Source organism: Cornus florida, unplaced genomic scaffold, assembly GCF_030987335.1.
Source record: "Cornus florida cultivar Cherokee Brave unplaced genomic scaffold, ASM3098733v1 CherokeeBrave_3.0.0_Hap2_Chr02, whole genome shotgun sequence".
Lineage (NCBI taxonomy): Eukaryota > Viridiplantae > Streptophyta > Magnoliopsida > Cornales > Cornaceae > Cornus > Cornus florida.
The window spans coordinates 227,004-252,497 of NW_026775572.1; the positions used below are offsets into that span (position 1 = coordinate 227,004).

General features: G+C 36.1%; 1 protein-coding gene across 2 annotated transcripts in view; it reads right to left on the reverse strand.

Annotated features, from left to right (window-relative positions):
- Positions 1–714: 714 nt before the first annotated feature.
- Positions 715–25,494, reverse strand: part of LOC132289949 (probable protein S-acyltransferase 4) — a 31,115-nt gene continuing 6,335 nt past the window's right edge. The window contains exons 2-6 of one of the 2 annotated variants that reach the window (XM_059790031.1): positions 21,097–21,255; positions 11,454–11,762; positions 8,835–9,056; positions 2,048–2,528; positions 715–1,156 (exon numbers count right to left, since the gene is read on the reverse strand). In XM_059790031.1, the coding sequence (XP_059646014.1) occupies positions 2,049–2,528; positions 8,835–9,056; positions 11,454–11,762; positions 21,097–21,255 (1,170 nt within the window). In that variant the 3' untranslated portion in view covers positions 715–1,156; position 2,048. The remainder of the gene's footprint in view (positions 1,157–2,047; positions 2,529–8,834; positions 9,057–11,453; positions 11,763–21,096; positions 21,256–25,494) is intronic. The other variant, XM_059790034.1, reaches the window with a different exon arrangement.

Below are 25,494 nucleotides of genomic sequence, written 5' to 3' on the forward strand. Positions count from 1 at the left end.
AGAACGTAGAATATGTCTAAGCACTCACTAAGTGCCAACTTATTCTTAGGGAAGATGATGAAGTCTAAATATTTAAAACCTTAACCGTTGAGGAAAAGGAACCGAAACACCAGTTCGGTTCGATTCGAACCGATTCTCTAGTTAGTGTGTGCATAATTGTATGTATATGCATAGATATGGCTACATGTATATAAAAGATTTTGGTTAGTTAAGTAGACAAAGTTAGGTTAGTTAAGTAGACAAAGTTAGGTTAGTTAAGTAGATAAAGTTAAGGATAATCTTGTCATTTTGTGATTATTTTAATAGGGATAAAGATGTGATTTCACAAAACAGTTGGAGGAAATTATACTCTTTTTGTATGTTTGAAGGGTAAAATCAGGATTACATTTGTATTTATTATTTTATTCAAATTATATTTTTATGCTGACATCAGCTTTCTCAAACGTTGAAGGGGGGCAAGTGATACCAAAGCACAAACTTTAGGGGAGATCAGAGTAATTTTTCAAAACTTAGGAGCACTGTGTGCAGAATTGTTAAACCCCAGGAGAGGTTAGATAATTTGTTCAATTATATAAAAATGTTTAATCTAATGGTGATAATAATGTCAAACCATAAGGAATGTCATAGTAAGTTCCCTTTTGCTTTTTAAAGAAATTTTGCTTGAGAATCTTGAGAATTGTCCAGAAAGCACTATAGATACCTGTAAACTTTAGGTTATAAAAACATCTCAAATGCGACTGCATGAGATCAAATAAACCAAGGAGAACAACAATTTGACCTAGCAGAATGTCTCCAATCCAAGTTTAAAATGGCGAAATGAAAAAGGGGATGGGGGGAAAAAAATAAAATGAAAGAAAATCTAAAGAACCATTGACCATTCTCACCTTTACAGGAACAATTCAACTTCTTTGCAAGTTCATTATTTTGAGCATGATGGACAGTACTACTTACAACAAGTGTGAATCTGAAATTGAAGAGTGCTCAATTGATATTTTCATTTTTCGGGTATAAAAAACTTCCTGCAGTCGACCTCTACAATCGGAACATTACACAGTCTCGGTCCACCAATGCTTGTAAATGTTGTGATCATAGAACAAGAGAACCTTCTCATCCATCATAGTGTCAATGCAGTGAAAGAGAAGTCCCAAAGCAATACCTAGTTAAAAACATGTGAAAGCCATCACTTGTAATGGAAGAAATTCATGTTGAATCTGCTACATTTGCCCCACTAAGGGCAAATAGAAATGAATCATTACTAGCAACAAACGTAGACTCATAAATTACATACTATGCAAGGCATGGAAATAATCATTTTTCTTTAATATAGTATTTTCCCCATCATTCATGCCATTCAAAAAATGAGACTATTTTGTAGCATCTATAGAGTCACGTTGAGATTTTTAAGAAAGACAGATCTAAATATTTCATTTGTTGATAACAACTTTTGTCAAGTACGTCAACAGGTTTAGGATAAATAAGTTTTCTAGGGACTCTAGGCTAAAATAGCTGGTCCACTTCATCTAATTCGAGGGGGAGAAGGGAGTGAGAAAGTCGCATAGGGATATGGTGTCTGAGAGAGGAAGAGGGAAAAGAGGAGATCATTAACAGTAACGGGTGGGAAATTTTTGATAGGGCAAAATAAGTTTTATAAGGGGCAACTTAATAAATTTTGTAAATCATGTATACAAAAAAAAAAATAAAGGGAAGAAGAAGAAGAAAAAATAATAGAGCTGAAAGCATTTTGTTACACACAATTACATAACAACCATTTTAAATATTCATATCCAAAATTTGTACTAATCTTAGTCTTCTCTTTTATTTGTCTAGTGAACTTTTAAATTTTTTTTCTTTCGAAAAATTCTTATTTTCTAGCATATGCGTTTGCCTTGTTGTGGATTTGTCTGTTTCAAGTTTTAAATCTAGGAGAAACATTATCTGCTTGCAGATCCAAGTATCCAACAATTTAAAAAGAACCGAAAGATGCTTAGCTGAAGACACAAAAGTAAAAATTAACCATACACAATAGAAAGAAGAGGAAGATAAATACCTCATACTTGAAGAACCGGATTTGTGATTTGACAAGAGCTACTTCCTTCATCAATTTTCTCTTCTGCATTTGACCCATCTTCAAGAGTGGAGCTTCGCCAAGAGCCTTTTGGTTCTTGTTCAACAGAATAGAAAACTTGGTCAGAATCAATTCTTCCACTTCCTTCCTTGTTTTTCAAATTATCCTCTATATTGTCATAATCCAAATTCCGCAAAATTTCAGGAAGTGAAAAGCCACTCTCTTCTGCCAGCTTAGATCCCATTTCAATATCAATCTTTTCCTTCGAGCTAGTGATACTTCCCACAAGATTTGGAGTTGTGGGCTCCATCACCATATTTTCATCTTCCTGAACTAGTGCTCGGAATTCATTCAATGATGGTGGGATCTTAGAGAGAAAGATTTCTCTAAGGTTTTCTATGATCCCCTGGTTATATGGGTTTTCCTTCTTGTCATATCGGTACCGAAAGTTCTCATAAGTTGTCTGCACAAAAGCAAGGATTGAAAAGGATTATATGAGGTCTAAACACACATTTACTCAGCAAAGATATAGACTAGCAGAGCAAGATATTAATTCCAAACATTTACTCATCAAAGATATAAACCTTGCATGTACGGCACATGCAAGGTTTGTCTATCTATGTAGGTATGTGTCTATCTAAATGCACCATAAAAAATGATAAATGGGAAGACATTACATTATTATTATCTTGCTGAGATGTAAATGGGGTATATTTTCAACAGGAAAGGGGAGTAAGACAACCTATTCAACTTGTAAAATTCGGTTTTGCTAAAAACTCTATTTGTCCTATTTAAAGACTTCAGAGTTTCTAGTTCATGCTTAGGTAATTATATCACATAGTGAAAGATCCAAAGAAATGTTTCATGTAAATGAGATAATTAGTTAACTTAGAGCTCACTAAGTTTTAAGAATCCATACAGATTACAGAAACAAATTTTGCTAACCCTTCAAAAGTTGTAAATTAGTTCAAACCTACGAAGCCAGAGTCTTTTGTTACATCATCTGTATCAATGTACCTATATAACTTCACAGTATCAAAATCTTTCAAGTTACAACCATCAAAATGATCCTCAATTTTATAAAGGTCTGATTGAAAATTTTTCAAATTGATCAACAAAATAAATAATGAATATATAAATAAATTAAACTCTAGAAACTAGTTGCTGCATATTACAATGTAGACTCACTTCAAATACAACAAAAGTAAAATGGACTCATTAAAATAGGGGCAAATTGCAGTAAACCTCCTCTGTTGCATAATCTGCCTCAGTGTTTTTGCTACTCTACTAACCTATTAAATACCTATACCCATCAAAACTCCGTCTCTCTCAACTTCATAAGTCTCAACCCATAACCTAGGTCTATTTATAGATTGCTAGACCCAATTCCTTATTGGACAAGGATTAGAGCCCAAGACTTGCTTAACAAGAAATTTCGTAATGTAATACAACTCTAAAATAGAAACATAATTAGAATAGGAATTTGAGAAAATTCCCAACAACATCCCCCCGAGGAATGTGAATATAAATATTTGACCTTTCCTTAAAATAGAAATAAAAACAATAAAAAACACTGAAAGGTTGAAAAGACGATACTGCCACTATACAAAACCATGTCTTTTTGTGTAATGGTGTTTGTCCATCCCAAGGCACCCATGAATTCCTCACTTGGAATTTTTGCTCTCAGCTCACCATCCTAGGGCGCCATTAATCGAACTATTTAAGGTTCCCATGAAAAGAATAATCACCATTCCGGGCATCTCAACGGAATGGGGCAATCTGCATAAAGCGTGATAGTATAAGGAAGTTTTTTGTGAAAATAATAACTGGAGGGAATTTTGTGCAACAGGGTTTACTGCAATTCACCTTATTATAAATCTTTTAAAAGGGCAACTTTGCCATATTATTATTTATTGATCTCACATGACTAGCATCTGACTAAAGAGTCATTACATTTTTTTGGCAGTTTAATGGAAGGAGGCAATCTGCGAAAAGCGTGACAATATAAGGGAGTTTTCTGCTAAAATAATAGTTGGAGGGGGTAATCTGCAACTGGAATAGTTCAGGGGTTTTATTGCAATTTGACAAAAATTGCTATGTAGAATACAAGAGAATTATTCCATTTGTCAGCTATCCAAACTTCCCTTTAAGACATTAGAAAAGAACCATCCTTAGTCATTGTATAAAAACTTAGAAGAGCACGGAGAAGTTTATGATAATAGCTTAAAATTGCATTATTATTATAGTTTTATTACGCATTATCGCATTTATATTTCATTAATTTTCATGTTTTATACAAAAAAATAAAATAAATCCATATTTTCAATTGTTGCATAATTTTCTTGGTTAAAATAGCATATTAATGCATAAATTATATGAGTCATTGCATGTTTTATTTTGTAGGAAAATTGGAGCTTCGATCGAACTATTCAGAGCTTCGATCGATCGACCTAAATATTATTTCGATTCCAGAAATTCCAGTTGCCTTTGCTCGAAACATGTTGTAGCCTCAATCGATCAATGGTGCATTAAGTTCGATGGACGAAAAGAAACGTGCAAGAGCTGGAGTATCCAAGGTGGTCCAATGCCTAAGATCATTCAAGGAGAATTCTAGAAGATTTTTAGAAGAGTTATCGGCAAGCAAAATTCGTTATGGGAATTAACTTTGAAGAAAGGAAATTTCCATAGTCAAATTTGGAAAGAAAGTTCGGGATCAGCTTCAGTGTTTTGGTCATAAATTTTGACTTGGATATCGGAATTGCAGAAACCATACTGCTCTGGAAAGAAGACTTAAAGCCTGGAGAATAGAGATCGCCTAGAGAGGTCATTTGAGGATGAGGAGGTTTTTTTTGCCTTGAAGGCTCCCAGGCCGAATGGGTACAACATAGGGTTTTTCCATCAGAATTGGGAGCTTTCTATTTTGGTGAATGGTCTCCAACTGGTTTCTATGGTGGTTTGCGGGGCTTGAGGCACAGAGATGCGCTTTTCCTCTTCCTGTTCATCATAGTGATGGAGGCATTTAGCAGGCTGATGGGGATGACTATGGAGTTGGGTTTTATCAAAGGGTTCAAAGTGGGTAGGGAGCTCCGGTAAGCTGGAGATCTCACATCTATTGTTTGACAATGGTACTGTTGTGTTTTGTGATGCGGATAAGGCTCAGTTGCATTTTCTCTGTGTTCGGACTGAAATTCGATGTTGGGAAGAGGAGATTGTGCCAGTAGGGGAGGTAGAGGAGATCACCTCTTTGGCAAGTATCTTGGGGTGTGGTGTAGCGACTTTTCCGATATCCTATCTAGGCTAATGGGATCGCCCTACAGGCGAGTAGCTATGTGGGACCCAGATATTGATTGTTATGAGAAAAGGCTAGTGGATTGGAAGAAACAATTGATAAGTGCTGAATGTTGCACATTCAAGCCCTTAAAGTTTCATATGTTAATACCTTAATTACTTGGTTTCGGTTATTTTCAGGTACTCATCATCAAAACCAATCAAGTCTACCTATTTCAAGCCTTTAATGATGTTTCCAAGGACTGGGAGAGGCACTGGTGTGTTCGGGGATGATTCCGGGCTCAAGGAGCATGAGAAGGGGAAATCCATGAAGCTAGGATCGATCCTAATCACTTCAGCAGATTTAACCAATATATTGCAAGCCTTGCCAAACTCCTATAATTCACTGCCAGGGTTAGGATCGATCGTAGCCAAGCTACGATTGATCCCAGCCAAGCTACGATTGATCGCAACGGGACTTAGGATCGATCATAGCTCATCTAAGATCGATCCTAAGTGCATTAGATAGAAATCCTGATAGTTGCGGGAATTGTATGTTTTGATCTCTTCTTACCATATACGGGCCGGACTTCATCAAAAGCTTATGGTTGACATTCAGGGCCCGTTCTGGAGTAAATTTTAGGGTAAGATTACCCCAATTGAAGGGAAGATTAGAAAAGTTTAGAGAGAGAGATTGGCGGCTAAGGGCTTCTCTCCATTGTTGCTGAGTTTTGAAGGTTGAAGAAGGTGATTCCGGTCAGAATTTATAGTCCATGGAGTTCATCACATCATCGAAGCTTTCTGCCTTCTCCATGAGAAGCTAAATCTTTCCTTAGGGAATTGATGTAACCCTAACCAAGTAACATGGTTTAATTACAATTATATTTGGGGAGTTTTTATAGTTATGTATGATTGTGATTGCATAGTTTGAGAATTGACTTAGTTGAACTAAGCAATTGGATTTAATGTTAATATTTAGTTTTAATAGAATCATGATCTTGTCTTAGAATTGGTTTGTTATTATTGAAATCAAATTACTTGTATTTTCTGTGATTATGGAAGTAATGATCATCCAATGGTTTTCATTGAATATATAAACAAGGGTTTTGATAGTTCATGCTTAGGGAAGACAAGTTGTACTACACCTTAGTTTAGAGTAGTTAGGTAGACAATTTGTGCCAACCGAAGATGATTTATACTTAATGCTCGATTATATATATCCTCTTAATTGAATCAAGGTGAGCTTGTAGCCACATGGTTAGCAATCATACATATAATAAATTTTCCTATATTTAATATAATTGACCATTGTTATGAGGTTAGTGGTGAAGTCAATTCCCTAGGCCTTATCTCCCTGATATCTCTTATCATTTAACTTGGTCTAACTACAGTTTTACTAGTGAAAATAAAAAATAAAAATTACAGTTTTACTTTCATTGCAATTAGAAATAGAAAAACAACCAAACAATCTCTTTTCTTAAATCAGATTGGGAATAATTTTATACTTAGTAATCCACCACAGTCCTTGAGGTTCGACGCTCTCAACATAGCCCTATCCTATAGCCCTATCCTATAAGGATTCATTCTATTGCGAGTGGTTTATCATTGAAAAACACACATCAACAATATCTCTCAAAAGGGGGGCATTTAACTCTCATGAAGAGTACCTTTTCGAGTCTTTCAACTTACTTCCTTTCCCTGTTTCTAATTACTCTCTCTGTCGTGAAGAGGAATGAGAAACTCTAACGGAACTTTTTATGGGGTGGCATGGGTGATGAGTTCAAGTTCCATCTTGTGAATTGGGAATAAGTTTGCAGGCCTATTCAAATGGGGGGCCTTGGTGTTAGGAGATCGGAGAGGTTCAACAGAGCTTTATTGGGCAAGTGGTTGTGGATATTTGGGGTGGAGAGGCAAATATTACAAAGGAGAGTTATCCTGTTCAAATTAAGTGAAGGTAGGGGAGGATGTTGTTCGTTGGAGGTGAGAGCTCTGATAGGAGTAGGGGTTTGGAAATTCATTCTCAGATGAGATGAATTTTTAAAACATATTCGGTTTCAACCGAGGAGCAGGAGACACATCAACTTTTGGGTGGATGCTTAGTGGGGAGATTGTCGTGGACAAACAAATCTCATTAGCCGACTGTTATCGTCTCGGTAGCGGTAGGATGACATGAGATGTGCATTTTGGAAGAAATTTCCAGGATCGGAAGTTGGGAGACATTGAAGAGTTTCTGGCCTTGCTTTATTGCCAGAATGTGGTGGGGGAGGGGATAAATGAGTGGATTTGGGTGGACTCTAGTTGCTGGAGATTCGAGCAACATTCTTTCTACTGGAGACTAGTGGCAATTTGAGAGAATTCTTTTCCTTGGAAGGCAGTGTGGCGCACAAAAGCACCGTTGAATTTGGCTTTTTTGCATGGACGGCTTCAATGGGGAGGATTCTGACAATAGGCAATCTTAGAAGGAGATGGAAATTGATTGTATTTGGTGTTGCATATGTAAATGGGAAGAGGAGATGATCATCTCCTTCTACATAACCCGATAGCAAGGGAAGGATATTCCATAATTTTAGACATTTTTGGTGTACATTGGATTGCCAGCTTACATGTTGAGAACGCTTGAGGCATGGAGAGTGGCACTTCTTTGTTTGCGGTGGGGCTTGTGACAGGAGAGAAATAGGAGAGACTTTGAGGGAAAGGAGACTCCTATTTGGATTCTGAAGTTTTCCATTCTAAGTGCTTTATTTTTTGGGTCATGGGCAAAACTGTAAATCTATAGGAGATATGGTGGATTTTGTGGATATGCTAAGATTATAGTAGTCTCTTGTTTTGTTCAGTTGTATACCAGGATGCGCTCCCCTTTTGAGCCTTTTTTTTTTTTTTTTTTCCTAGAAATGTACTTATCAAAAAAAAAAAAAAATTGATGATTTGATCCTTGTTATAGTTCAAACTTCAGTCACCCCAAATATATGGTAATTTATGATAAGGATTGGAAGACTTTCCATTAAAACATTCAATGTTAACTTACACGTATGCCCTAAAACTCTAATTTTAACAAGCTAAAGATGGTATAGTATAAACAAAGATTGAGGAAGAAAAGAATTGAAAGGAAAAAACACATTGAAAGAATCAATTAATACAACAGACAACTGAATTATGAAAAATCCAAAACGACTCAGAATAAAACTAAATGAAAGTACACACAAATTAGCTTTTGACTCCACTGCAACAATGCAAGAAAAATTAATCATTGATTATCTCCAAACAATAATGTCTATGTTATTAACACATTAAAAATTATGCTGCTACATGTAAAAACATCTAGTAACAGCATCAGTACATTCATAGCATTGTAAATATTCACTATATACCAACGGATACGTTGACAACCTGAAAGACATTGTTTCAAATTTTCTTAAGATTGTTTAGAACATACATCGACATCTCAAGACATCGTACATATTTCCAATCACTTGTTACATTACATTTTGAGAAAGAAGGTTACCTGGTTTGAGCAAATCAGGTACAAATGGAAAACTGTAAGGCCACCCACAAACCAAATGGCAATAAAGCAGTACACTATGAGAAAATCTGACAAGATATCTTCTGACATAGCCTTCCAGATGGTACCACGTTGTTCGTTAATGTTGATCCAAGAAAAAACAAACACATATATGCATAAGATGGTTGATGTTGAGATAAACATGTAGAAGAACCGATAGTTACGCTGCAAACAGATCAACAAGGAAAAGCCTGTTAATTCTAACAAGAAACCAGAATTATATAACTGATATGGGGCACCTCGACAACAAATGAAAAATAACACTTTAAAAGTGTGATTTTAGAATCTTCAGTTTCTTCTCTCATTTTTACTTATGATTTAGCTTAGACAATCACTCCATCTTATAAGGGCCTGGTTCTCGAGTGATTTTGTTTTTAAAATTGAAAGTTCCAGTTCAATTTAGAGCCCAAATCAAAATACCCATTGATTTTTTAAAGCAAAAATAAAAAAATTAATTATTTGATGTAAATGTAGTCTTTCCTCCATTCATTTTATGCATTATGGCACTTATGGAACCCATTATACAAGATACAACTGATGCATTATCCTGATCAAGCAGTTGATGAAGGGAATAAGTGGAACACAACCATAAGAGAAAAACTTCGTACTACAGAACAAAATGCACATTTGCAATGGTCAATTAGAATCTGAATGATCTCAAAAAGTGCAGTTATATTGGCAAATCCATCAAATTTGACTTATGAGCATGCTAAATTTATGCTAACACTGCATCGCATAAACAGATCAGATATATTGGTCTGACACTAACAGCATTTGTGTCCTGTTGTTTGTGAACATGGCTCACAGTATCATGGTTGACACTTCTGAATGGTGTTGAGTGGCAACTCCCAAAATCAGGACAAGGGTGGCTACTATTTCTCTTTGAACAAATATTTTTCTTTCTGAACATATGCATTTATGTGTACCTGAGTTTCCCTTTGTAAGTGGAAAAGCTGAATAAAAATAAATAATAAAAGAAAAACTGAAAAAGCTTATAGAAGAAAATATTGAAGAGAATATGAAAATTGTCATAGTTAAAAATATATAATTAAAAAAACATGAACATCAAAATATGGAATAAATGCTCATTATAAGCCTATAATGCACGTACATACATACAATTAAGAAAAAACATCGAACTTAATGAATAATAGTCATACTTTTTACTTGAATCATATTATACACATATTAAACGGTATATATATTATGCATTATGAAAAAATACTTCATTTACATAAATCTTTTAAGAAGTTTACATTGCATTTAATCATATTATTAGAAGAAAACATTAATTTTTTCTATAGTGCATGTTACGACAAATGCCGACAACCAAGAACAAATCATGAATCACAACAGAAAAGTAAACACGCCACACAGAGTTTTACGTGGTTCGGCACAAGTTGTGCTTACATCCACGGTAAAGATATGGCGAAAGATTTTATTATGCGTAAATCAGGAGACTACAAGTTTCAGCCCCCAAACCCTAGCTCTCGCTCTCACTCTCTTTTCTATGATGTTCAGTGTCTCTCGTTATCCTACTCCAAATCCTAAATGCCCTTATATACCGGGCTACACGAGAACTCTAAACAGGGTCCACGACTCGTAAGCTAAAAAATAGGTCAAAAATTTTTCCTCAGGGGCACAACGCCGGTCTAAAACAAAATTCGGGCCACAACATCACATTGAACAATTATAATAACATAACCGGCCGTTAATTAACCTAACCATTTCATTTCCAGGAAGTTAAGCCATAACTAGTATCATATAACGTTATATATCTAAGTATTTTGTTAAATGTTATGACAAATTAATTCAACCATGAAATTATACATAATTTGCTAAAACTACATATTACTAATTGAGATAAAAAGAAGATCTATTTTTTGGCAAGTACAAAAAATAAGATATTGAAACAAATAAATACGAACTCTATAAATGTTCTGTAATATTTCTACAGCCATGAATTCATCTCATCACTCTTTTAATTTGATTGAAGAAAAATAAAAATTATCCTCATCTCATCACTCTTTTAATTTGATTGAAAAAAAATAAAAATTATCCTCATCTCATCACTCTTTTAATTTGATTGAAAAAAATAAGAATTATCCTAATATATTTAAACATAATATATAAATGCTACCATATCTTTTGTCACGATTTTTATTAGCATGTGTATTATGTCCATATATATATGTGTGTGTGTGTGTGTGTGCGCATTTTTACAATTTACATTTTTTTATACCGGATTTTTTTTATCGTATAAGGGAAAAAAAATCATATTTTATACATAAGTATCACATACTCTTTTTTTCTCATTCCATATTTTACTAACTATGAACATTATAATATGATCTGGAACGAGAAGACACAAAATACTCTCTTCAGCACAATTTCGAATTATTAGAGGCAGACACTTGTGCAAGTGTCTAAACAGGAGATAAAACATTGGTGGACTCAAGAGTGTCCAACAAATCAGACTGATCACAGTCATCTCCAACGTATTAATGGAATGTGGTAACCTTATTTAAGTTCTTAAGAATAAGATTGCTGCAAATAGCTTACTATTCCAATGCATTGACCAACCCACGGACAATGATGATCAAATCTTTGAACACAGTTGTTGCAGATGGAGCAATGGGAAGCACGGGGTGGACGATAAAGCAAGCATGTGTCACAGTACTTCACTTTAACTGTGTGCCCATTCACAATCACATCCTTTGTCCGGGGTAGTTTCAAATGAGGGGTTCTACCATTGACCCACTCCATAGATGGAGTAGCTATATCATATGCCTCATCTGATTCAGGAGGCCTGGCATTTCTGGGGACTATTCCAGGATCTCTACTGGATGTCAGGCAGAGAAGTGTTAAATCCTGCATGAAATTTTTTTAAAAATGTTGGATTTTTACTGTTGATCTTTATGTCATAGAAGGGCAAGCTACCAAAGTAAATAAGAAGAAGCACAACATGGTCAAAAGTCATAATAATTGCAAACAAGATGCTCGAGAAACCATTTGATATCATTAGAGACACATGAAAATGAAATAATTCCATTATGATTTGTGTAGCATTTGAATGACACAAATCTTAATAAAAGAATTCTGTAAAAGTACTTAACTTTTCATTCTTTTTCTTGCTGGGCACAACATTGTAATTAATTAAACTTGAACTTGTATGTGTAGAAGTAGCGATATTTTAAAGCTATGAAAGAATTAAAAAAGACAAAAAAAAGTGATGGATCAGATTGGTACCCATGATGTCAGGGTACCATGCCAATCAAACCTAGAGGGGGGATAAGTAGGTCTAACAAAACCCTAAATGTTAATTGCTGATTTGTTAATTTAAATTTAATTATACTAATTATTAATTAGAATGTCTTAATATTAATGTCTTTGTTTATTGAATCTAATTGGTGATTCAAACATAGAAAGATAATCAAAGCAATAATAAGCAAAATAAAACAATCACACGTACACACCAAATTTACTTGAAAAAAAAACCAGTGGGCAGCATCTGGGTGTAAAAAGTTGAACCTCAAGGTCTCAGATTCTTACTTCTAAAAATTTACCTTGATTCAAGCCAGACGTTCTCTTCAACTTTACTGCTGTTAGTCATTGAATCCGCTCCCCACGCAATTCGCTTTTTCACTAGTGTCCAACCACGCGTTGCCCAAACACCCATAGTTGTTTGATGAATGAATATGAGATTCGCCACTTGTTATTCTCCAAAAATATGTCTTCTTCAATTCTTTGGAATAACACAAGATCATACTCGTATCTAGTTGATCTCCCAACGTGTGTGACAAATAAAAATAAAGATTCATGAAAGCTATCTTATGAATAGAATCTCTATGTAAATTTACTCATCAATGCCTCTTCTATTTATTATCTATGTTTTCAAAACCCTAATCTGTATATATATAGGTTTTTTTTCCCTACTTGAAAATCACACACCGACTTTACCCCTGCGGGAACTTGACTTCTATTTGGAAGGTGAGAAAGTAGCACTAGGCTACAACCCTTGATTATATATATAGGTTTTAGATACTGTAATCCACAAGAAACAAGTCTTTATAGTTGAATAAAATAAGGAAACTCGTGCCCTGGCATGGTATCAATCTCTAACTAAAGGGGGCAATCCCTTGCTCTCAACATCTAGGAGATGAATATTTCTGCATGAGGGATCAATCTATCTACATGCAAATTGCCTAAATTGAACTCTTATGTTAGTAAAGACATTCTTATGCAAACAAAAAGCTTGTGAACTACAAAAATTAGGCTAAGTACAATTAAAAAAACTAAACGAGAACATGCAATCAAAGAGTGTCCGCACTCAAGTTCCATTATAACCCTAATTGTGAGTGATCAACAATGTTACACCAATTTCTGTTTGATGCTCTTCAATGTTTTTTTTTTTGTTTTTTTTTTGGTAAATGAAGAGTTTATTGAATGCAACAAAGAATAAAAAGGACGTGACACAAGCCTCAAACAAGAGGAATTGACGGATAACGGGACATGGCCCGAGAGCTTGTAGTGCACATGTTTCACCTCTATCGATTGGAGATGGGCAAGGATAGATAATTAGGGTTGATTTTCATTTATTGTTAATATAATTTTAGTAATGTTTTGATATTAGGATATTTTAGTAATTTAGTAAGAACACAATGAACAATGGTTTTGTTTCTGTAACAGTAACGATTGTTGCTATGGATCTTTGCTATGAACTCGGATCGTTCGGTCTGACACCAAACTGCCACGGGACGGGTGCGAGAATGAGAGGGGAAGAAGAAGAAGAAATAGAAGGAAGAAATCATTATAATCAATAATATTCAATAATCATCCAAAGGTTCCTTCTCAATGTATCAGCACACGTATAAATAAGCATTGAAATAGAATCCTAACAAAATTCTATTACTAATGAAACTGAAAGTGGGGATTGTCCATGATAGAGGAAGAGAGGGCTGAGAAAAGGATTTTTGTAGTGATAACAAAAAGGGAATGGGGTAATGGGTCCCCTTGCAGGGTCGGTTGGAGCCTTAGGCGACTTAGGTGGTCGTCTAAGGCCCCAGCCAATAGAAAGTCCCTCAAAAAAATTATTTACTTATATTATAACTGTTAACATATGTGATAGCCACGATTTATGGAATGACTTGTATATTAGCATATGTTAAAGCCTTAGTGATACTTTTATCCGGTTCTTATGTTTATTTTTGTTTATTTGCTTTTCGTAGGTTTTTACCCAAAGAGACGGTCAATTCCATGTATTTAGAGCTTATTACGATGTTCCCGATGCTTAGAGACATGTTTGGGGCCTTCCGGGTTAATCCGGGACTCAACCGGAAAGATTTGGAGAAGTTTCAGGCTTTAGGGCTCGAGCACAACTCTATAGGGCTCGAGCATTGATGAAAATTCTGGACCTACTTTAGTATTTTGGGCATAACTGTTTACTCAAAACTCCAAATTGGGCAAATTCAGCAGCTACGGAAAGATGACTCGAAGCCCGACGTTTTGTGTCCAATAGCAATTTCGAGATTCGCACTCCAAATATGTCAAAATAGCGTTACAACTTCGGAAAATCGAGAAAATCTGGATCACGGCAGATTGGAAGAGCAGTTGGTTCGTGTGTTGTATTTGAATGGTGGAGGAATTAAAATTGAAGTTGCTGACTTCTATGGAAAGATGCACGCTGAAGATTACTTAGATTGGGAGGCAAGCTTGGAGAATTACTTTGAGTGGAAGCCTATGGCCGAAGATAGAAAGGTGTTGTTTGTAAAGCTTAAGTTGAAGAATACTACACTTCAATGGTGGAAGAGAGTTGAAGAACAGCGTGCTCGGCAAGGGAAGCGAAAAATCAACACATGGGAACATATGAAATCAAAATTGCAAAAGCAATTTCTGCCTGCCGATTATTCAATGGAGTTATATGAAAGGTTTCATAGTTTGAAGCAACAAGACATGTCCGTTGAAGAATATACATCTAAGTTTAATAATCTCTCGATCCGAGTTGGTTTAAATGAGAGTAACGAACAATTGACATCCCGTTATCTCTCTGGTTTGCATCAGTCCATTAGAGATGAGATGGGGGTGGTCCGTTTGTTCAACCTAGAAGATGCTCGACAACATGCCTTAATGGCGGAAAAAAGAGTGCTGCGTTGTGGCGGCGGAAGAGTTGTTTCTGGTTGCCCAGGTGCTGTTTGGCAGAGGAGTACATCTGCTGTTAGAGGTTCTCAAAGTGCTTAGGGTGCTATCCCAAGCGCCCAACAGGAGGTAGGAACATTTGGGGTGCTGATAGGAGTAAAAAGGGAAAGGAAATAGTAAGATTTGGACCACAAAACAGTGCAGGTGTAAGCAATTCAAAGGGTGACATCACTTCACAAGTTCGTTGTTTCACTTGTGGAGAGAAGGGGCACACATCTTAAGCTTGTCCACAACGAAGGGTGAACTTAGCAGAGTTTGAAGATGAAGAAACAGAATTACATGAACCAGTATTTGATGGGTATAACGACGGAGATGAAGTTGTTGATCTTTTTCCGGTAGAAGGAGAGTCTTTGGTTGTGAGACGAGTGATGACAACACCCAAAGTCGAGGAAGAAGACTGGAGATGACACAATATATTCCGCACATGAGTACTTTGTGGTGGAAAGGTGTGTAACGTCATTCTTGATGGAGGTAGCATTGAGAACATTATTTCGCAGGAGGCGGTAGACAAACTCAAGTTACAAACTGAGAAGCATCCTAGTCCCAACAAGGTTGCATAGTTTCGAAAAAGGGAACGAGGTGCCGGTCACTTCACGGTGTTTGATTAAATTCACTATGGGTAATACGGTTAACGATGAAGCTTGGTGTGATATTGTTCGTATGGATGCCTGTCATATCTTATTAGGAAGGCCATGGTTGTTTGACAAAGACATGATCCATCATACTAGAGCCAATACCTACACGTTTCACAAAGATGGGAAAAAGTTGACTTTGCAGCCACTTAAAGAAGAAATCACCGGCACTTCTAAGGCTGCCAAAGTTAATGGGTTTTTGACAGCCAAAAAGTTTGAATTTGAGAGTAAGGAAATGGGAGTTATGTATGCGCTTGTTGCTAAGAAAGTACAAGAGGACGAGCCTTTAAAATTTGATGAGTTTCCAATTGAAATTCAGCATATTCTAATGGAGCTCCAAGAGCTGGTTGGTGATGATTTACCACAACGTTTGCCACCAATGAGGAGTATTCAACATGCTATTGATTTGGTGCCTGGTGCGGCCTTACCAAACCTTCCTGCTTATAGAATGCCACCCACACAACGAGCTGAAATTCAAAGGCAAGTGTTGACTTGATTGTTAAGGGTTTTGTGCGTGAGAGCAAGAGTCCTTGCGCTGTTCCAGCATTGCTAACACCAAAAAAAGATGGATCATGGAGGATGTGCTTGGACAGCCATGCCATTGACAAAATTACAGTAAAATACAGGTTTCCCATCCCTCGATTAGAGGATATACTTGATATGTTAGTGGGGTCCAAGGTGTTATCAAAAATAGACTTGAGAAGCGGGTATCATCAGATTCGGATGAGGAGTGGTGATGAATGGAAGACGGTCTTCAAAACTCCAAATGGACTTTACGAATGGTTAGCGATGCCATTCGGACTATCCAATGCTCCTAGCACATTTATGCGGTTGGGAAAAACTCGACTCCAGCAATGGCGGTTTCTAGTGAAGTGGTTGGGTGAACCTGCTAGTGACAATACATGGATTGCTGAAGAAGAGCTGAAGAGAACTGATCCAGAAATATATGCTGAAGTTGTGGAGGCTTTCTCGCCGGAGTCGAGTTTTTCCCAACCGGGTGGAGTTGATGCAGGAGCATCTACAAGGCTCTCCAAGACTAACCGGACCCACTAGCCAACTAGGCTTGGGTTCTAGTTATTTGGGGACTTACTTATTTGCTTATTTTCTATGTGTCTTATTTAATTTTTATGTTTTATGTTATTTGGTAGATGATAGTTATAGTCCAAGTCTTTTGTAAATAGTCATTTAACTGTCATGTGAGTTTTTAAGTACTTTGAAAGGTTAGGATTTAATAGTTATTGAAGTAATCAAGGGTTAGGATGCTAGGGCTGCTGTAACCCTAGTATAAATAGTCTATTAAGAGACTTTGTATGCAGTTCTTATTCTAAAAAATCTGATTTAGAGTTTCTCCGGGTCTCTTTGCCTTAGAACTCATCTTTCTACGCTCCAATTTCAATCTATTGCTCTCTCTCTAGTTCTCTGACTGTTTATTGCTGGAAATCCCTTTCCTTCGTGGTTTTTTCACGGCTATAGTTGCTGGACAGCAGCTTATCGCTACTGCCCTGCACCACTGGAGCTTTGTTGTTATCCATCGAGAAGATGCATTGCCAAATTTCCTCTGCTGTGGGAATGGCAGTGAGGTTGTGTAAGAAGTGGGTAGGAATTTTCAAGGTGACAAATGGAGCAAGAACTGATTTGCCATGATAAGGGGGAGGACTATCGCCCATCAGATTGTTAAAGTATGAACTGAGACCTGAACAAGAAGCATTATAGCCACATATCTCACGGAACCTTGCTTGCAAAACAAGAGCTCAATGCATGCCAATCTCATCTTGATAGTGACCCTCAATCAGAGCACTTTTCGAGTGCTAGATAAAACTTTGATCCACAATTACTTGGAGCTATCCTAGGCAGATAAGAGGTTCCTCAAGCAGAAATTTCATGTTAAATGGCTGGCTGAAGGTGATCAAAATTCTGCATATTTTATCAAAGTCTATAAAGCACGGAACGCCTAAAAGGGCAAAGAATCCGTGTCGGACACACGCAACTTGTTTGGGCTGCCAGTTTGTTTGGCAGTAATGTTCTTCGTCTTTGCCGTGTCTTCAGCAGTTTTTATCGACTTGTTTGGGCTGCCGGTGTGTTCGGTAGCATTGTCCTCGCCTTTGCCGTGTCTCCGGCAATTTTATGTTGACCTTCACCGTGTCTCCGGTAGTTTTTTGTTGACTTGTTTGGGCTGTCGGTGTGTTTGGTAGCATTGTTCTTCGTCTTCTCTCTTCTCTCTTCATCATTCACACTTGTTGCTACTCGTCATCTCAATGGCAAGTCGGGCATTCATGCTCCAACTTGAGGGGGAGTATTGAAGATTTAATGGAGGAATCAGTGGAGGAAAATCTTTCAGTAATTGATGTTGTTTCCTATTACTGAAGATATAGTGTTACTAGACGAATCAGTGGAGAAAAATCCTCCTTGTTTCCTATTTTCTCCCTCTTTCCATTCTCATAATTTATTCTCCTATATAAAGGAGCCTCCACTATTGTATTGTATATGAATTAAGAGAGTATTATAAAAGTGATGTAGCCCTTTGGGGTCTCTGTGCCGTGGATGTAGGCCTTAGTGGCTGAAGCACATAATATCTTGTGTTTTACTTATTTTACTTATCTCTTCGCTTCTGTTTTATGCTTTACAACACTATCCCAGGCAGATAATAGGTTCCTCAAGCAGAAATCTCATGTTAAATGGCTGGTTGAGGGTGATAAAAATTCTGCATATTTTATCAAAGTCTAGAAAGCATGGAACACCTAAAAGGGCAAAGAATCCGTGTCGGAGACACCCTAACACATGTCAGACATGCCAAAAAACGTGTCCGAATAATTTATATTTTTCAAATATCGGGACACGCTTTTGACATGCGTGTCGCATTCTTGGGGATTTTTAAGAAAGTTTTAGAAACACCGTTGAGTTTAAGTGTAATAAGTAGGAGTTGTTTAATTACATAATTACTAACAAACTTGTTGTTTCATAAAACAATTTTATATTCAAACAATTAGATATTTATTCTTATATTTTAGGTGAAGTGCAAAAAAAAGTGTGAAAAGTGAGCAAATAAGGGCTTATTGTCAGTTAAATAAAGTGAAATAGGCAAAAATACGAAAATGTCCCTCAAGATTCTCTTTACAAAAATAATAAAAGATGAGTAGAAGTTGAAATTACTCAAAAGGGCTTACACAAAATTAAAGAGTAAAATCAAATGTAATATAATGTAAAAAATTAATTAATAAAAAATATATATATAATGTAAAATATATCTTTAAATCAAATAAATAATTTTTATTATTATCTTTATCTAAAAAATCAAATGAAATATAATGTAATATATATATATATATATATATATATATATATATATATATATAAAGTCAAGTGTCAAATCATATTCCTATGAATTATTACTAAATAGTAATATAAATAAATATAAAAATACTTATATATTTTCTGTACGAATAAACTATTTTCTTTTATACAGATGACAAACCCTTAATGTTTGACCAAAGATTTCATTTAGGTATAGACATTTAGGTGTATATATATTCGTCTTATTGATATTTAATTTTATTCTTTTTTTGGTAAATTAATATTTAATTATTTGATCACGTGAATATGGGAAAATAAATTACTTACATAATATGTAAATCAGTTTTATGTTTTAGAAAATATTATTATTTCTATAAAAATATATATATTATTGTATATATACACACGACATAGCATCTCACACATGGACATGCAAAGAGCCTCTGATACATACTAGGATATAAAGAGAATATTTGAAGAAAGATAAATTTAATTTATATATTATTTATTATTAGTAGTATTAAAGAAATAGAATTTATATACGTGTGAGAGCCATTAGAGTGAGACAGAGAATGGGAAGAAAACAATGTATACAAACAGAAATTATAGAGAGAAAAAATATATATATATATATATAAATAGAGCATTTATAGAGAGAGAAATAATGCAATTTATTATATATAGAAATGAGGGAGAAATGAATGAGGGGCAGTTTGGGAAGTTCAAAAGGGTAGTGTTGATATTAAAGAGCCTTTTTTGGACACATGACCTGCATATGTCACTTTTTGGGATCAGAAGCCCTTGTTTGCTCATTTTTCAAACTACAAGGGTGGGATTTGAACATGAGGGGTGTTGTTTGCACACTTTTCAAACTACAGGAGAGTTTTTTTGCATTTCACCCTTATATTTTAGTTCAAAGGTCCGAACTCTTGCACAATCATCTTTGACTCTCTTGTTGTCCCACCAACCAAGCTTCGCTATCTCTCTCTCCTCTTTCTCCTTTTCTCTCTCTTATTCTTCGTCCTCCTCTTTTCTTTCTTCTTCTTTTTCTTCACAAACCATGAATACTTATTTTTTCCTTTCACAATAAATTTCTTTTTGTTTCTTTTTCCTTTTTCCTCTATTCCCCATGAACTTTTTCCTCTTCTAGGATTCTTACCTTTATTTTTAACTAAGGCCTAATTCTTTTTCTAACAAAACCATTATCCTCTTTGTCTCTTGGTTTTTTTTTTTTCCTCTTTCTTTCTATCATTCTTCCTTTTTCCCAGCAAAGCACATTTTTTTATTTTCATTATGAGATTGTAATATATAATATTGCTCGTAATTTCTTTAAAAAAAAAACATCATAGATATAGAAAATAAATTTCTTATTTGCCGTGTCCCTGCCGTGTCCGTGTCCTAATTTTTTAGGATTTGCGGCCGTATCCGTTTCCATGCTTCTTAGATCAAAGTTATCGATAGCAAGATCAATCATAGAAAGATTCTTAGCATATTGGATGCTAATGGGCCTGACTTGATGATGAAAACGCTCTTCAATGTTGTGATCATCTTCATGAGTCATCGACAATGGGAGGTAATCAACTTTTTCTAAGTGACTCAAAATAAAAAAAGTACTCGCACCGGCTTTTGTTACGGAAATATGCCAACACTAGGTCCTCACAAAAAGTAAACTTTTCCCAATTCCATCAAGCACAAAACATGAGCATTTCATTTCCACATGCCTCTCAAAGTCAAATCCACTATTGAATTGTTTGAGCATTTACTTACCTCTTTCAGATTATTATCTATTGGATAACATTTTCCAGTTAAGGTGATCGTCATATATAATTTTCTTTTTGATAAGTGATCATCATATATAATGTAAAGGTTTATTGAAATATTCATGTCTCTTCCTATTTAAATATTGTATAACCTTTGAGATCTTTCACTACATATTGTAGATAAAAGAGGATAATTAAAAAGGTTATCTAATCTGGGGAACAAGCTTTCTTTGCCATAATTTTATTTACTTATGTATTGTTTATTTATGAAACAATCTGAGAACAAATAAAACTACTGGAAGGTAGAATGAAATTAACGTTACTTACCAATACAGTGAGGATTAATCCCACAATAACTACGGGATACCAATGAATGCAGTAGACTTTTATACAAAAAGCTATTGCAGGGCCTGCAATTAGGAGTGTGGACAAAAACAGAGATGCCACATCGGGACCAAAGATCAATCTTCCCCCAAGAGAAAATCTCTGAAAACATACAAAAATAATAACAATAATAATAATAATAACAAAAAAGAACTTGTTCAATGTATCATGTCAAAACGTTTTTCAATTATATAATCAAAAGCATACACATGTATAAAAGCTGGATTGTTTAACAAACAAAAGGAACTGTCACTGAAACATTCAAAGAGCAAATAAATTAAGGACTGCCAAACCATGACCATCAAAGTCCAAACCCGGTAAAACAAAGCAAAAAACTTTCAATACCACAATAAAGAAAGACCCCCAACTGATTTCACGTCAAACAATGAACTTAGGAGGAGAGACTAGACAGTCTAGACTCAACTGTTATCTAATGAAGAGCTGGCTTGCTTACTTCACTTCCTAAGTCAGAAAGGAAACCAAGGAATTGATTGCACACAAACTATTATAGCCCATACTCAAGTCAAAATGTGCTGATTGATAGTTCCTTCCCGCGTCAATTGCCAAAAACAATTTTCATCGCTTATTGTACTCAAGTTGAAAATTTCTATGTGAAAGGTTAAGAAGAAGCAATTGAACAAGCATAGGTATCAAAATATACTGAAAAAAAAATAGTCCTGCATTATCATTTAGGGTTAAATAATTCAAACTTCAGCTTTTAAAATTTTAGTGTTCACTATGTATGCTTGAATTAATCTTTGTTGATGGGAGGAAAGGATTTTATATTAACTTTATAAATGAAAATAAGCTCAGCAAATACCCTTAGGGCCTGTTTGGCAACCATTTTTGTTTCGTATTTTGCGTTGTGGGTGGTGCATTGTAACGAGGCAAAGCACCGCAACACGTTTTGTAACTATAGCAGTGGGTACCCAAAAAATAAAAAAATTGTTGTTTCCTAATGTTTTTCACACTGTAACAGTGAACAATACCCAAAAATAAAAAATAAAAAAATAAATAAAAACTCTAGGTGACCTTTTTTAACCAGCCATTTTGTTGTTTAATCATGCAACACTTTTTTACAAAACATGTTTTCATGTTTTTGCTTCCAAAAATCTTGCAACAAGTTTTATGTTACCAAACATACTTCCAATCACAAATGAACACACTGTGTTTCTGTTTCGGATGTAAATAGAAACTCAAAACGGAAACCATTGCCAAACGAGACCTTACTCTGTCCTTGTAGGTGACAGAAATTGCTCTGGGTTTGTGACATCCCACATCACCTAGAGAGAGATATTTGATGACGCTTATATGTGTGGACACCATTTAATCATGTAGACGTGTTTTGAGCAAAACCATGAACACCGAGAGGAGAGCGTGCAAAGCGGACAATATCTACAATATGCAGGGCGGGTTGTGATAGATGGTATCAGAGCCAATCCCCAACGGGAAATGGGGGAGCGTGCACAAGCTCGTGAGGGTCACGCCAGCGAGGACACTAGGTCCCAACTGGGGGTGATTGTGGTGTCCCACATCGCTTGTGGGAGAGGTTTTATGACACTTATATGTGTGGACACCTTTTAACCATGTAGACGCGTTTTGAGCAAAATACCGAGAGGTGAGTGTTCAAAGAGCACAATATTTACACGGTGTGAGGCGGGTCGTGACAAATGCAACACAAACATTGTTTAATTGTTTCACAATATCTTGTCTTTAGATTCTCCTTTTCAATCACAATTCGAGTAAATCTGATCAAAACCAAGAATTTTTTTTTTAGAGTATTTGACGGTATTTGGAAAATAACTACCATATCTGAAAAGATAATTTTTTAACTTAACAATATTACACCTCTGCAAATCTCATAAAGTAATTCCTTTCATTTAAATTCCGGTTTGTTCCAAACACAGATGAAATTCCATTTTAATTCTAATCCAAATCCTTTCCAATTTTAAATCCAAATCTCAAAAAAAATTAGTTCCAAACAAAGTGTAAGTAATTATGACAAAGTTAAATTAGCAAGTATACGAGTATAAATTATGTTCTAGTCAAAACAGAATTCACGGTTTCTAGTCATCCATCACGATGATACCCTAAGATCATTACTATAAGTAAGCAGCTACAATTCAAAAAGTTTAGTTTACACTTACGTCCACTATAGATTGGGCAAATAACAAAGACCTCCCCTCTAGTTTGGATAATTGACCACTCCCGTCAGTCTCCGTTATGCTCAAAAGCAGTCAACACTAATCTCATCACTTTCTCAAGCTAAAAATGGCTATTCTAACCTTAAAATGATTGTGAGGACACTTTTTCCCTTTCTCTTGATGCCCTCTCTCTCTCAACTCTGCCTCTTTCTAAAATAGAATTGGGCATCTCTCTCTCTACAAGCACATGCACATATATATATATATATATATATATATATATGTCAACTATATATACAAGAAGGGTATTTTCATACATATACATTTGAAGGGTACTTCCATGGTGACCATATGAATACACTCACACAAACACACACATATATATCTTTTTCTGTCCTTTTTATTTTTTTGGTACTTGACAGACAAATACACCCAGTGAACCTTCTCACATTTCTACGCTTTCTCTATCTACCTTCTTCTAGTCTCCATGGAAAACAATCAGAACTGCAAAAGCAAACACTAAAATCCTAGAGACCTAGTTCTATCCCAAAGCAAAAACCCCTCTTTTTTCAATATCAAAAGCTCAACCATTAACCCCTCTCTCCTCCTCTCTCTAACAAACGACCCATCTAAAAACCTTAGCAAAAACCCATCTTCTTTTCCTCATCAAACACACATCCACCCTTCACTTTCTCTCTAAAAAAAACTCTCTTTCTCACTCTAAGACTCATCTGAAAATCCTTCGCAAAAACCCATCTTCTTTTACCCATCAAACACATCCACGGAGGTCTCTCTCCCTAAAGCTATTAACAAATACCGAATCAAAGACCCATCTCACTCTATTTGTATGATACCTTCTTCTTTACGCGTGTATGATATACAGCACGTGTATGCAGGGACGGAGCCCGAAAATTGTATGAGGGGGGGGCAATAGTGTAATTTTCTAATAATTCTAGTGGGGGCGGTAGTGTAATTGTGTAGATATATATATATATATCAAAAATGTAAATTAATAGGTTATATTAGTAAAAATAAATAAAAAATCAGTGGGGGCAATTGCCGCCACTGACCTCGAATGGCTCCGTCCCTGCGTGTATGCATACACTCTTTTTTTTTTTTTTTGGTTAAGTACATGTATGCACACACTCGAGAAAGCCTATGATCATGTATGCTGGAATTTCCTGTTCTACCTGTTGGAGAGGATGGGCTTTGGTGAGAGATGGAGGAAATGGATTGTTTCATATGTTTTACTGTCAGATTTTCGGTGTTGGTGAATGGGTCTCCTGCGGGGTTTTTGGGCAGTTCTCACAATCTGAGGCAGGGGGACCCTCTCTCCCCGTTCCTTTTTATTATTGTTATGGAGGCTCTTAGTAGGTTGATGAGAAGTGCAGTGGACTTGGGTTTTATCAGGGGCTTCAAGATCGGCCCCGACTCCGTTCAGCAGATGGAGATTTCTCACTTGCTCTTTGCGGATGACACTATTGTTTTTTGCGAGGCAGAGGTGTCCCAGCTGAGGTATCTGAGACGTGTTTTGGTTTGCTTTCAAGCTGTCTCTGGTTTGAAAGTCAACGTGGGCAAGAGTGTGCTTGTCCCTGTGGGGGAGCTTCAGGAGGTGGACACTTTGGCTACTGTTCTAGGGTGTGGGACACAACGTTTCCCTATCTCGTATTTGGGTTTGCCGCTGGGGGACTTGGCCAGGAGGGTGGGAAGTTAGGACCCGGTGATTGAGAGGGTCGAGAGAAGATTAGCTGGTTGGAAAAAGCAATATCTCTCCAAGGGTGGTAAAGTTACGTTAGTAAAGAGTATCTTGTCAAGCCTCCCAACGTATTTTCTTTCGCTCTTTTGGGTTCTAGCCTCGGTTGTTGGACGTCTTGAGATGCTTCAACGAAACTTCCTTTGGGGGGGTCGTGGAGAGGAGTTTAAGTATCATCTTGTCAGATAGGAGCAGGTTTGCAGGCCATTTCAGTTGGGTGGGCTTGGGATTAGGAGATTGGCCCCCTTTAATAGTGCTCTCCTCGGTAAGTAGCTTTGGAGATTCGGCAATGAAAGGCATAGATTATGGAGAAGGGTTATTTCTTGTCGCTTTGGGGAGGAGAGAGGGGGGTAGTCAGCTAGGCCAGTCAGGTCTGCTAGTGGAGTAGGGGTGTGGAGGGCCATTGGAAAAGGATGGGACGAGTTTTCCAAACATATTAGATTC